The sequence below is a fragment of the Ursus americanus genome, chromosome 22 (genome assembly GCF_024610735.1).
Source record: "Ursus americanus isolate L20-20 chromosome 22, mUrsAme1.1.p, whole genome shotgun sequence".
Taxonomy (NCBI): Eukaryota; Metazoa; Chordata; class Mammalia; order Carnivora; family Ursidae; genus Ursus; species Ursus americanus.
In genome coordinates this window covers 34,030,301-34,044,638 of record NC_142148.1, presented here as the reverse complement: position 1 = coordinate 34,044,638, position 14,338 = coordinate 34,030,301, and the positions used below count along the sequence as shown (strand labels likewise).

The 14,338-nt window shown below is 41.9% G+C and overlaps 1 protein-coding gene across 1 annotated transcript in view; it reads left to right on the top strand.

Moving 5' to 3' along the window:
- The window catches only part of PAK5 (p21 (RAC1) activated kinase 5), a 278,955-nt gene extending 265,292 nt beyond the window's left edge, over positions 1-13,663 (top strand). The window contains exons 8-10 of the mRNA XM_045808933.2: positions 7,235-7,360; positions 9,039-9,173; positions 11,407-13,663. Of these exons, the coding sequence (XP_045664889.1) occupies positions 7,235-7,360; positions 9,039-9,173; positions 11,407-11,562 (417 nt within the window). The 3' untranslated portion in view covers positions 11,563-13,663. The remainder of the gene's footprint in view (positions 1-7,234; positions 7,361-9,038; positions 9,174-11,406) is intronic.
- The last annotated feature ends 675 nt before the right edge of the window (positions 13,664-14,338 follow it).

The following is a 14,338-nucleotide window of genomic DNA, read 5'->3' as shown; positions in this document are numbered from 1 at the left end:
ACATGGCAGTCACAGAGCGGGTGTGGTGAGGGTGACTGACACCGCAGTGGGTGCGGTTGGTGCGGCAGCCCTGAATGCACCAGACTCCGTCTTCAGCGCTCACTAGCTCCCCCTCCCGCTGCCATCCCTGGCATCTCCTTTCCTGGGAACTTTCTCCAGCCACTGCATTCTGGTCTTCCAAGTCCAGAGCAGGCTATGAATTCCAGGACATTAACATTCACGCTCCCTTGGGGCAGCCCAGGACCCCATGGTGGGAGTTGCCCTATAAACACCCCAGCTCTCTTGCCCCCGGATAGAGGAACTCTCTGGCACATGCTCTCCCCAGTGTCCTGGACGTCCTCGTCAGGAGCAAGCTCTGGTTCCCACATCGCTGACTAACCCTTGACTGGCTGCCTTCCCTGTCCACTTCACTACAGTGTTTCCTGTGTCTCCCCAATAAATGACTTGCACTGACTCCTCGTCTTGCGATGTGCTCAGAGGGGGAGGGGGCCAAGCCAACATAGTGCCCAGTCACAGTGTAACGAGTGTGCACCCTCTCTTTCACAGGATTGCAAACGAGGGTAAAGGATAGATATGGGGCCAAAGATGGCAAGTAGGGCCTTGTGACTGTTCCACACCCCCTCTACTGGGCGCTGATAGCCAGGAGTCAGTGTCTCTTCACCAAGGGCGGGTACCCCTGGTTTTTCATTGTCTCCACCTGGCCTGTGAAATTCGTTGATTATTTTTTCGGCACCTTTAGGCATTTGAGTGTTTTTGTCTCTCAAATAACTAGAATTTTGCAGTTAGAAGAAGACCTGAAGATTATCTCCCAGAAGCTCTTCATAAATGAAGAGAGACATGAACATGTTACACAGCTCGCTTAAATTCGTTCCTTTACCACAGCATCTGAGATACTCCCAGACTCTATGCCTCCTCCCTTGCCAGCTACTCCACAGAGGTGGCTTTTCCTCTGCAGGAAGCACAGCCTGACAAGTCAGGAGACCGGGTCTGAGTCCTCCTCTCTCCCGTCCCCCTACTGTTGTACAGTCTTGGGCAAGTTCCCACCCTGTCCCACTCTGTCAAATGGCAGAGGAGCTGGCTGAGGCTTCCATGCCAGTCCGGCTTAGTTGCTCTGATGCCCTCTCTCTCTCCTTTTCAGTTTAGCAGTTGAAGAAGTGGGCGTGAAGCTGGAGACACGTTCATCAGTCTGGCCCCTTCTATTACCTCTCTCCATCTTTGTCCCTGGATCATTGTTCTTCTTAAAACAAGTTCTCGAACTGTAGCAAGCATGAAAACCAATGGAGACCTTAGCCAAAAAACAAATTCCTGGGTCTGCTCCCCAAACAGTCTGATTCCAGCCAGACTGGGTGTTACTCAAAAGCTTGCATGTCTCCCAAGTCCCCAAGGGTTCCGATGCTACACACTTTGAGTATCACTGCCTATAGGAAACACCCAGGAACCAGGCACAAAAGCCTGGAGCAGATGCAGGATTTCCTTAGAGTGAATACAATTTACAAAATGAGGGTTTTACCTTCTCTCTTAAACCTGCAGCGATCTTGTGGATAGACGCTCCCCCGCTTCTCCTCCTCCACCCATGTTTTTGTGTGGCACCTGATTCCTAGCCAGGACCCACTGAGATGAATAGGACCTCAGCCTTAAGGAGCAGCTTTGAAGAGAAGGACAATTATCATATGATTTCTCTCATCTATGGAACATAAGAACTGGGAAGAAAGGGATAAAGAAAGGAGGGGTAATCAGAAGGGGAATGAAGCATGAGAGACTATGGACTATGAGAAACAAACTGAGGGCCTCAGAGGGGAGAGGGGTGGAGGAATGGGATAGACCAGTGATGGGTAGTAAGGAGGGCACGTATTGCATGGTGCACTGGGTGTTATACACAACTAATGAATCATCGAACTTTACATCAGAAACCAGGGATGTACTGTATGGTGACTAACATAATATAATAAAAAAAACAAACAAAAAAAAAAAGGAGCAGCTTTGAGCTCTAAGTTCCAGATTCCCATCTGGCCCCTGGGGAACAAGCTGCATCACCTCCTTTGAAGGGGTTGGCAGTGTGCTAGCTGCAGTCCCCTTAGCCTAACTGCATTAGTGAGACAAAGTGTTTCCTAATCCGCCATGTTGTACAGTTCTGTGTGAAATAAGGCTCAGCTTAGAGTCTGTGTGATTTGCTTTGAAGATCTGCCTACAGTGCTTTACTGTACTCATTACTTGAGTTCTCGTTATCTACTTGCAGATTTGTTTGGACGAGCATTGTGTGCAATTATGTTCTTCTAGAGAATTGTCTCTTTTATGTTCTTGGATGAATAAAAAATTCACGTAGAAGCACTTCCACGTCTACAGCAGAGGAACAGACCTGGCTTCTTGTGTTGAGTTTCAGTTTCTCAGCTTACATATTGTCAGGGAGATAATTATTAGTCTGGCAGGTTTGGGGTCTTTTTTTATGTCTGGAATAAGAAAGCCACACGAGAGGTGTTGAAATTAAAAACTGCGAATACCAAAATGCACCTGATTAATTCAGGTTTTTTTTAATTTACAGGCAAAAAAAAAAAAACGTTTTGGCAAAATTGTTCCTCCTCCACTGTCTGCATAGTAGGGTTACAGATTTACTCACACTAGCGCTTTGGAAATAAACATACGCATGCACACACAAGTATAGTTTCTCTGTTTCTTAAAACTGATCTAGACTTCTTCACAAAGCTCCACTGACTAAAATTAAAAAAACAACCAAACAAATAAACAAAAAGCAACTCTAAATTCAATCCATTAAATTTAGTCTACTTAAATAAACGTTGTCTATTAAAGTTCAACCACATTATTGTAAGCCTTAACTGATACCTTTAGAACCTCAGTCTTTCAGATTTGGCCACCATCCACTCCCTCTTCTCATTTCCCACCCCTCTCTTTCTCAAGGAGTCTGGGAGAATAAGGGACAAATGTGGCTTCTGGGAACTCAAGATGAAGGATTTGTGCCTGCCTTGGCATAACCGGCCTCTTCTGCTACCAGGACTGGTGGTCACTGATGATTAACAGGTCCCACAGCTCTGGGCTTTTCAGAAGGGTGCCTCTGCAGCATTTCACAACTCCAGCCTCTTTTTGCAAGTTTTGAAAGCCATCCTGAGGCTCCTCATGTCAACCATAGACTTGTGCCAGGCACTTTTCCATTGCTTCATTGAGATTTGGAGGAGTTTCTGGACCACTGCACAACAAAGACCATGGAAGCCAATAGCATTGCCTCAAGTTCACTGCCACCCACTCTGTTGTGCCATCTCTCCAGTAGGCCACACTGGGCATAGCCAAGGCAGATACTCAGCCAGCATTCACCAGTATGTCTATACCCATTATTAAAACATTGCAATATTTTCATGCTTGTTGGTTAATAGCCACTGTTTCGAGTCATTGACATATCCCCCATTACAACAACCCTTTACCAGCATGTCCTTGCCTAATTAAAGATGGTAAAGCCCCCAGGATAACTCCAAGACACAGCTCAACTTCATGTCTAGACTCCAATTGGTCTAGATGATTCTGGTTATTAAATATTTTGAACATTACCTCTGAACACAGATGCATGTGGCTGTTCCTCTCCCTTGTTTGTTTGGGGTTGTATGCTGCCCAGTATTTCTGAAGGCCACTGCCATCTGCTCGGAGTGGTGGAAATGATGTATGATAAAGAGTTGGGACCGGCCATAATCAAATGACTGCTCTTTGTCTTCTCCTGCAAAGAGTTCCAGGCTAGAAGAAATGGACTATAGGATTTTCACTTCTCTGAATTGTAGATTCCTTTGACAGTAGGGCAACAAGGATTATGGACCAGCTAGCATGGCCACAGGGCTCTCTTCTTTATACCACATGGGAAATCTATGATCTGACACATCTGGGTTTGATTCTTGATATGCCAAAGCAATTGAGAAAAGCATCTCTCCATTAAACTAACTTTCTCTAGCATTCCATTTGGAGCAATCCAATCTCTTCTCACCACAAACCATACCATACCTTGGGCTGATTAGAGAGGAGATCATGAGCAAGGAAATAGAAAAAGACACAAATAATTTCCAAAACATTATCCCCATTTCATCTGTGTTCCAACTTTGATTCTAGAAGCAGCTGTTTTGGGTAAGTCAATAATGGTTTCAGAAAGAGTACCAATGTGTCCTCTACCACATGATCTGCTATCATATATGTATGTGTCATTATAAAATAAAATCAATCTAATAACGTGTTTTGGGGATATCTATTTTCCCAGCTTTTCAGCAACACAGTCTTCACAATTAGGAGGCAGAGCTATTGCCTCTGAAGACTGTCATGTCTAGCTGGAGGGACAAAATCAGCACCAGAAAATAGTTCAAGATTGAATGAGCACTAAATTCTCTCACATTTGGAGAGGGGGGATCAATATGGGCCCCTGAGAAAATTTCTGGAGGAAGTGAGAAGTGGACAGGGCCTTGAAATATGAATTTCATATTTTTGAATCAAGAGTTGAATATACTTTCCCCCTAAGACTAGGAAGTAGGCAAAGATGTTCCCCTTCACCTCTCCTTTTCAACATCATACCAGAAGTACTAACATATGCAGTAGTTCAAGAAAAGGAATAGTAGAAGTTATACATATTGGGAAGGAAGAAATAAAACTGTCTCTGTTCACAGATGGCATGATCATTCAGGTAGAAAATTCAAAAGAATTGACAAAAACTAAAACTAATGATGATTATAACAAGGTTGAAGGATATATGATTTTAGACAGAAGTCCATCATTTTGCTATATGCTAGCAATGAAAATGAATTTGAAATTAAAAACACAGTGCCACTTACACTAACACCCTAAAATACTTAGGTGTAAACCTAACAAAACATATACTGGATTTATATGAGGGAAACTACAAAACAGTGATGGATGAAATCAAAGGACTAAACAAATGCAGAAATACTCAATGTTTGTGGATAGGAAATCTCAATATTCCCAAAATGTCATTTCTTCCCAACTCAATCTATAGATTCAGTGCAATCCCAGTCAATATCCAAGCAAATTATTTTTTGGTTATTGACAAGCTGATTCTAAAATATATGTGGAGAGGCAAAAGACCAACACAATAGCCAACACATAGTAAAGAAGAAAAAAGTCATGCAAGACTACCACTGCCTGACTTTAGGACTTACTAGAAAGCTATAGTCATTGAGACAGTGTGATATTGGCCAAAGGAAAGACAGATGGGCCAGTGGTACCAGATAGCCCAGAAATAGACCCAAATAAATAAAGTCAACTGATCTTTGACAAGGGCGCAGAGGCAATACAAGGCAAAGATGGCCTTTTCAACAAATGGTGCTGGAACAACTGGATGTCCACATGCAAAAAATTAATCTAGACACAGACTTTATACCTTTCATAAAAATTAACTCCATGTAGAAACACAGACTCAATGGAAATATAGGTTGAGAAGGGAGGAGAGAGGTCTGCATTAAGCATGGGAGGAGAAAGAGTATCCAGCAAGAGCATATAAAGACAAGAGATGAGGGTTAAGACCCAAACCTTTGGAAGCCCAGTCTTTAAGGTATGGGCAGCAGAGAAAGAGCCAGAGAAAAAGGTTGAAAAAGCTCAGGGAGTTCTGAAGAGAATTAAGGAAGAACTTGTGCCATAGAGACTATACCTTTAATCTATGGAAATTTTACCTTCAAATGCCCATTCCGAACCATTTTTCTTTGAATGTATTCTATCTTCACCAGCAACCCTAAGTAGCAGTCCTCTTCAGTGAGGCCTTCTGAAATTCAGACAAGCCATCATGAACGGGAATCACGGCTCCCAGAAATAAACGAAATTCTGGTCTTCCGGAGTATATAAACCTGCAGGGTGCCTAATGATGCCGTAGGTTTTTAAGAATAATCTTAAAAATGCTGTGCAAGGGTTTTCAGGGGTTTTTTTTCTTCTTTTTGATGACATCTAAGGTAAATAACATACATATACATTCAGTCATAGGATGGCCACCTTAAACCCCGAGTGACTAAGTACTAACACCTCATTTCTACACCCATATTTCTGCCTACACTGATGTTTACATTGGCAAATTTAGTTTGTCGTGAGCAGAGGAGGAAAACAGAAGGGTCAACACTTCAAAGTGATATCTCAGCGTTCTATATCATAGGGTCTTGCCTTAATTCAAATACAGAAATGGGGTTGATCGTGTTAATCCTTTCATGGTACTTGGAAATCTGAATGTGTTCAGTGCAAAACAACCTAGACAGCAGCAGTATGTCCAAAACTCACATTAAGAATAGCAATTCACTGGGGCACCTGGTGCCTCAGTCGGTTAAGCATCCGACTCTTGATCTCAACTCAGGTCTTATATCTCAGGGTCATGAGCACAAGCCCTGTGTTAGGCTCCATGCTGGGGATGGAGCCTGCTTAAAAAAAACTAGCAATTTACTTACACTACAACATCATCCGTATATTAAATTAAAGGTGTGGGTTTGAATTTTAACAAATCTGTTATTTGGAATGTAGGTTGTAAATTTTTTTTTGGTTTCACATTTGCAAGTGAACCCTGGTGGAGCCATGGGAGGTTTCGCCATTAAAATGGATCCTGCCTTTCCCATAAAAAGGTCTGACAACCACCAATATTTCCAAGGCCTGTTCATGAGACTGTTTTGTTTTGAATTTGAAACTCTACTTCCACAATAGCTACATTGTGGAAGGAGCCGAGATGCCCTTCAACAAATGACTGGATTAAGAAGATGTGGTCCATATATACAATGGAATATTACTCAGCCATCAAAAAGAACGATTTCTCAACATTTGCTGCAACATGGACGGGACTGGAGGAGATAATGCTAAGCGAAATAAGTCAAGCAGAGAAAGACAATTATCATGATTTCTCTCATCTATGGAACATAAGTAGGAAGATCGGTAGGAGAAGAAAGGGAAGAAGAAAGGGGGGATAAACAGAAGGGGGAATGAAACATGAGAGACTGTGGACTCTGGGAAACAAACTGAGGGCTTCAGAGGGGAGGGGGGTGGGGGAACGGGATAGACCGGTGATGGGTATTAAGGAGGACACGTATTGCATGGTGCACTGGGTGTTATACGCAAGTAATGGATCGTGGAACTTTACATCAAAAACCAGGGATGTACTGTATGGTGACTAACATAATAAAAAATTATTTAAAAAAATGAAACTCTACTTCTCCATCTGGAAGCTGGTATTTTTAGATTGTTAACTTTGTTGTATTCCTTTCCTTTTCAGATAAAGTTATCGGACTTCGGTTTCTGTGCTCAGGTTTCTAAAGAGGTGCCTAAGAGGAAATCACTGGTTGGCACTCCCTACTGGATGGCACCCGAGGTGATTTCTAGGCTACCTTATGGGACAGAGGTAAGGGGGTGACAGTCATTGTTTGAGGGTGGCTGAACAGGCTCAGGGATGCAGTGGTTCTGAGAGAGAAAATGACCACAGATCAGGTTGATGACATTTGACTCCCTATTTGCCCCCCATTCACTAGACTTGTCACAGAGTAGGTTGTGGCAGGAAAGGGACTGGCCACCATTGAGGAAATTGACACAACATTGATCCAGATGCATTTATTGAGGTCCTAAACAGACACTGTGGGTGGGGGAGAATCACGCAAACTCTGACCCCACCCTCAGTGGCAGGCATACTCCAAACAAGGCAATGCAACTTGAAACATGGCCAGAAATGCACAGATGAGCAGATGTCATGACTCGAAGGATAGTGGGTCAGAGAAAGCTCTGCAAAATAGAGGTAATATTTGGCTGAGCAGTAATGTTTTTCCCCTAGAAAAAATTATATATGAATATTATAGCGCATTTTAAAATAGGGCACAATTTCTGTTTCCCTCGGAAAAGAAACAATTGCTCGTAATCTGTTAAGGGATAATGTTTGGGTATGTGAAAATGAGGGGCCAGAAGGAGAGGAGGAAAAGCCTTCTAGAGAGGGAGTACTGTGAGCGAAGCCCTGAGGCACGCAAGTCTACGCACACACACGGCAGTAAGGAGCTCGTTCCGGCCGGGCACACAGCGTTTCCACACATTATGGTGCAGAAGGCGATTCTAAGAGAGGAGAAGCATGGAGAGGTGGCATGGACCAGTGAACTAAGGATATCGGCATAAGTGAAGGCGGACTCTGCTCTCTTTCCCTTGTTCGCTTGCCCTTGATGAGTACTCGACTTGTCTGTCTCACTGTGGTCCCAAGAGCATAAATTCTCAGGGAAGATCACAGCAAGTGTTACAACAGGAATGCAGCTCACTGATAAGAGGTGTAATGAGGCTGGGATGGGCAAGCGGCTGTCACTGGGAATTGATAGCTCAGCTGTGGTTTCTCATTGTCCTGACTTCCCATTCTGCACTCAGACAGGATTGCTTGTCATCTCTTCCTTTTCTTTTCTCTGTTCCCTGAAAATGGTTTTATAAAGCAGGGTTTTGTGCCTGCTGCTTCAAAATGATAAAATCCAAAGGAAAGAACCCCAATGTAGGGAAGGAAGAGCTGTTTTTAAAAATCGAATTAATAAAAGGATCAGCGTATATCATGATGTGCAATGTAGCTTTCTGCTGTTTGTTATGAATATGTCAGATGCCTTTTTTTTATGATTTAAATGCAACTGTCTTCTCTATGTTCATAACATACAATTTGGGTGTTTTTGTCATCTGCCCTGATAGGTAACCACCAAAGTTAGCAGTAAAAAAAAAAAAAAAAAAAAATAGTTCTGAACTCCAGAATGTTAAGATATTCCTGTGTACCTAAATGGCAGACTCTTCACTGAAGTTGTCTTTAAAAAGCAAATGAATACACTATATGTTAATTAAATTGAATTTAAATAAAATAAAAATAACAATTTTTAAAAAAGCAAATGAAGACCGTTAACAACAGCTTGGTAACTTGGCACTTCAGTCTGTAAATCTGTGCTATAAGTTTTGAAAGTTTACAAATACCACCTGAATTAGAAATGGGTATGAATCTGTTGGGTCTCCTGGATGCATCCAACATTTCAGAATATTCTCCTTGCCTGAGATAACCATTGGATTGTGCCTAACAGGTGGACATCTGGTCCCTCGGGATCATGGTGATAGAAATGATTGATGGCGAGCCCCCCTACTTCAATGAGCCTCCCCTCCAGGCCATGCGGAGGATTCGGGACAGTTTACCTCCAAGAGTGAAGGACCTGCACAAGGTGAGAAGCAGCATCTGTTGCTGACGTTTAAAATCATTCTTAGATTTTTTTTTTTCAGTCTCTCTGTAGCTTTAAAGACTGACGTATCATATCCAGGAGCAGATCGTGGCTTCTGGGCATGGAGCTTGGAATTAGAATCACTCGGATTCAAATCTCTCCTCTTCCTTTTCACTCAGTGGGCAAAGGATTCAGCCTTTCCATCTCTGAAGTTTGTCTGGAAAATGGGATACAATTGGCTCCTCTGTTGTAGGGTCGGCTGGAAGTGTAAATGAGGCACTCCATGAGAACTCCCTCGCTGAGGACCTGTGACATACGGGGGACTGTTCTAATTACTGCGGATACTGCAGCACAAGACCTGAGATTTCCTGGCTCTCATGGAGCTTGTGTTTTAGTTGGGAAGGCAGATGGTAAATAAATATAATATAAATAATGATATGATAAATATGATAAAATAATTTCATGCTATGAAGCAAACACTGTAATGCATTGGAGTCTGCAGGAGGAGGGAGTGGGAGCTTGTTTAGGTTGGAGGTTGAAAGAAGCCCTTTCTGGGGACAGATCATCTGAATTGTGAATATGAATAGAAGGAGGGAGCAAGATATGCAAAGATCCAGGAGAAGAGTTTCTGAGGCAGAGGGAACAACAGGTGCAAAGGCCCCGTGCCAAGATGGAAGGCTTCTGTGGCTGAGCGAAGTGAGCCAGGGGAAAGGGTAGACATGTCAGGAAGGGGAGCAGGGGCCAGATCGTATAGGGCAATGAAGAGCATGGCTAAGAGACCAAGTACCGTCTTCCCGGTTTTCTAAGGATTGCCAAGTAGGATCAAGCTCAGAAAAATAATGATGTTGAGTCAAAGAACCACCAGTCTGGGAACTGCCGGTGGGGGTGGAGGGAAAGGGCTTGTTGGGAGGGAGTGGCCATTTCCACAGGATCATATAAACATTGACCCCACACATGCCTCCCCACCCCTCCCCTCTGCCTCATGGCACTAGGAGGAATTGAGGCTGCCTTTTAGGGGAGAATTACCCTCTCCCCTCACCCCCAAAACTTAGAGAAGAGCCCTAGTAGAATTACCCCTATAGTTATGTGAACTTGCAGGAAAAGAGGAGACTGCTTGAAACGAGCAGGAGTTTAAAAGTTTACTGCATTGGACTAAGTTTAAGTAATCGAAAGTGGCTAAAATAGCATGGTATCAAAATGGTCCCACACGCAATGGAAATGGCGTGACGTTCTTCCGAGTCACACACGAGAGCAGCCTTAATCCTAACGGTCAGAAACTAGACACTGCCCAAAGTTGTTTTCCAGGTGGATAAATAATATGTGGTATAATTTAACAGTGAATTAACTATACAGCAATGACAAGGTTAAATAAAGCTTTTATGGCACACCTCAGGGATGAATCCCACAGACCCAATGTTGAGTGAAAGAAACCAGACAGAAAAGAGCTGACAGTATTATACAACTCCATTTCTATAAAGGAAAAAAGAGGCAAAATTAATATATGCTACTAGAAGTCAGGAGAGTGGTGACCCTTTGCAGGGAGATGAGTATTAACAGGAAGGGGGCCCAAGGTAGCCCCCTGGAGTGGTAGAAATGTTCTGTATTGTGATGAGGCTGGAGAGTAAATAGGTAGATATATCCACACACTACTGTAAGACATACACTTAACATTTATGCATTTGAATGTATGTAAGATACACTTCAAAAAGTAAGTTACAAGAAATTACAGGAAAACATACTGTCTGTGTCAGATATCCTTCCAGAACCCTGTTTGTTTTCAAGAAGGGGAAGTCCACAAAGCCTAGATGGTTGTGATTGTTAGAAAAATAAAACTATTCCATGTTTGTACCACACTTCATCAGATGGGTGTGACCAGTGCCTATAAATAGTAAGCACTCCATAATATCATTATTCCTATTATTATTTAATTTAGCAAATCGATGGTCATGTTTCATTGCCTAAAGGCAATTCATTTTTTATTATTTCAAGCCGGAAGAAGACAAAGAAGCACTCGCTTCAGCAACACATATACTGAAGAAGGTGAAGAAAACAGCATATGTTAATAAAGGCAGTACCTACTTATGCTTCCATAACTTCTCTCTTCTCAAGCTGACTTTCTAGAATTTGATGTCATTTGATAGAATGACTTAACTGGGAAGTGGCTGGGAAACCACTTTAGGGGAACTGGGTTGGGTTTCTGTGTTAGTCCTCAGGATGGGCTCTTGTGTTCTCACAGGTTTCTTCAGTGCTCCGGGGATTCCTAGACCTGATGCTGGTGAGGGAACCCTCCCAAAGAGCCACAGCCCAGGAACTCCTTGGACATCCATTCTTGAAACTGGCAGGTCCGCCATCTTGCATCGTTCCCCTTATGAGACAATACAGACATCACTGAGCAGAGGATTCAAATAGGTGGAAGAGCTAGATGAGGACATGAGAATAATTCAGGAGAACATGAGGAACATGAAAAAGGCCTGTGTACTTGAACCAGCTGATCGGTGGGACAATGTGATGACAGGCAGGGTTCAACAGACCAGGGCATCTTCTTGTGTCTTAAAACAGGCATCTCTCCACTGACAGCTGGTGTGGTCATTTGGAACACGGCTTTAATAAGTCATTATTATATTTTTCAGCCCTTCATCCAGCAAATCAGAAGGACTCAGTACAAACTCCGTTACGACATATCCTAGCCACATGCAGGGTAACGCATAGGATTTTCTATATTGAAAGAATACTTTTCTGGCAAAAAAAAAAAAAAAAGAAAAAAAAGGAAAACAAAAGCACTTTTTTCTTAATGGTAGCGGTGTAATGTATTTTGCAATGAATTTGTAATTTTTCTGTACGATAGTTTTGATAATTTATAGTACTTTGATGTCACGTAGCCATAGTATCAGTTGAAGTAATACTTGTTTACTAGCAAGAGTTTGAACAAAGCCTTTCCTACTTTTTTATCCCTTTCAGAGAACCAACGATTCTTTAGGAACTTTGAATACTGAATGACTCTCAATCACCGTCAGCTTTAGTAGAATATCTTTCTTATCTTAACAAGTGTCTTATGTGATGGAGGAAGAGTTAAGAGTGATGGTGATGGAGGTACACATTTCATTTATCCAACCAAAAATAACAAAATTCGAGCCACAGTAGGCCACCAAGCCACTCCTTGGGATAAAGCTAAATCTTTGGAAAAATCAATTTTTCCTTCAAGGCTATTAATCGCAGACCAGTGTTTGCACAGCAGGGTGTTTCCCGTCGTGCCCTCTCTCCAGTGGGTGCCATGTCCCCATGTGGCCACATTTCCCACCAAGGGAACAATTTTCAGCACTAGGATCATTGGACTCAGTTCCCCAAATGGAATGTTGAAGGAAGACTGTGAGAATTCCAGTCTCACCATGGGAAAGGAGAGAGAACAGGGCAAGATGTTTGGTTTTGTTTGTCACTGTTTTGAAAACTCTGTATGCTAGCACACCAAACTCTTGTCTGTATTTACCTTCGTACCGCAGTATTAATTGCTATTGTTCCTGTATCGTGCTGGAAGTCAGGACCGACTCTAGAGGATGAATTAGGAAGGGGGTGTTTTTACCAGGTGTGTGTTCCGACTTCAGTTGTGACCCTGTTATAACGTGTTTCGACATAGGGGAGTTGTGCTGCTGACTAGATCTTCTTGAATGTTGATAAAAATGAATGACTACTACAATACACTTCGTGTTGCTTGTTGGATGAACTTGCATGTTAACTGTAGGCCAATATAGATTTGCCTTTAAAAACTCTGGAAGAGCTACACAGTCATCATTAGTTTCTATTAATTATGCATCAGAAAAAAAAGAAGCCATTTGTTACCAAACTGGAAAACCAGAGGCTTGTCTTAATGACTTCAACATACTGTAACAAACAGGAATTTAAATTTGTGAAAATGCTCTGGTTGCTCTAAGCATAATTAAGAATTTTTGTAATTAATAGGTTGTTAATTATTTATTATAGCTAAAAAGGAAAAAAAAAGGCATAAAATGACCTTCTACAGATTAGATTTTTCAGTTTTACCCCCAAACTGGAAATGTCTCACCATGAATAGGATCTATAATTTTGTTTCATAAAACAAAACAAATCAATGTTTTATGTAAAATATTAAAATATTAATATAAAGATGTATGAATAAAAATCTAAATCCAGAAAATGGCCGTCCTAAAAGTTCATGGAACAGATTGTATTAATTTAACCAGGACTATGTAGAAGTAGAAAGAAAAAGAAAATCTTTTTTTAAGCAGAACAAATACTAAAAACCATTGCAGAAAATTGTGGATTTTGGATTCCAAACATTTTCAACAGTGTGATGGAAATTTTTCTGTAATTTTCTTATCACTGGGTATTTTATAAATATTCATTGAGTTTACCAAAAGTTACTGTAGCTTAAAAGGTTTTGTGAGCACTAACTATTGGCAGAAACTGCACTTGCAAATAAAATTAAATGTTTGCCTTTTTCCCATCGTGTTATTAGAAAATCCAGCGATTTCCTGAATTTGTTTTCTTGAGTAACCAAGAATGCTTTCCCTATGATCTTGGGGAATGCAAATGAGTTAGAAAAAAGTTAGATGTAACATCATGATGACATAAACCAAAGATAAATAATCCCATCCCCAGAGGTCACAAACAGTGGAAGACTGTGGTAAAGATACCACAACTGAGAAAAAAAAAATTACTAAATTCTGGAAGGCCACATGCAAGGAAAGCCAGATTCATGACTAAAGTCTCCCACTCCACTTCCCTGTTTCAAAGATGCTGAACTGATCTGAAGCCTTTTCCCAACAAAAGACATAAAGAGGAGATTATTCTAGATTAAAGTAGGTGTAGTGAAGGCTCTCTAGTAGACTGGAAGACAGTGTTGGGTGCCTCCTCTTCTTTGGGGGACCAGGGAGGCATTAACACTTAGCCCATGATGTTGAGAGGAACGCTTGTATATAAAGAGTTCATTGCTTGGGGCACCTGGGTGACTCAGTCGGTTAAGAATCCGATTCTTGATTTCAGCTCAGGTCATGATCTCAGGGTCATGGGATCAAGCCCCATGTTGGGCTCTGCGCTCGATGCAGAGTCTGCTTGAGATTCTCCCCTTCTCCCTCTGCCCCTCCCCCTGCTCTCTCTTTCTTTCTTTCCTCCTGAAAGATAAATAAATAAATAAA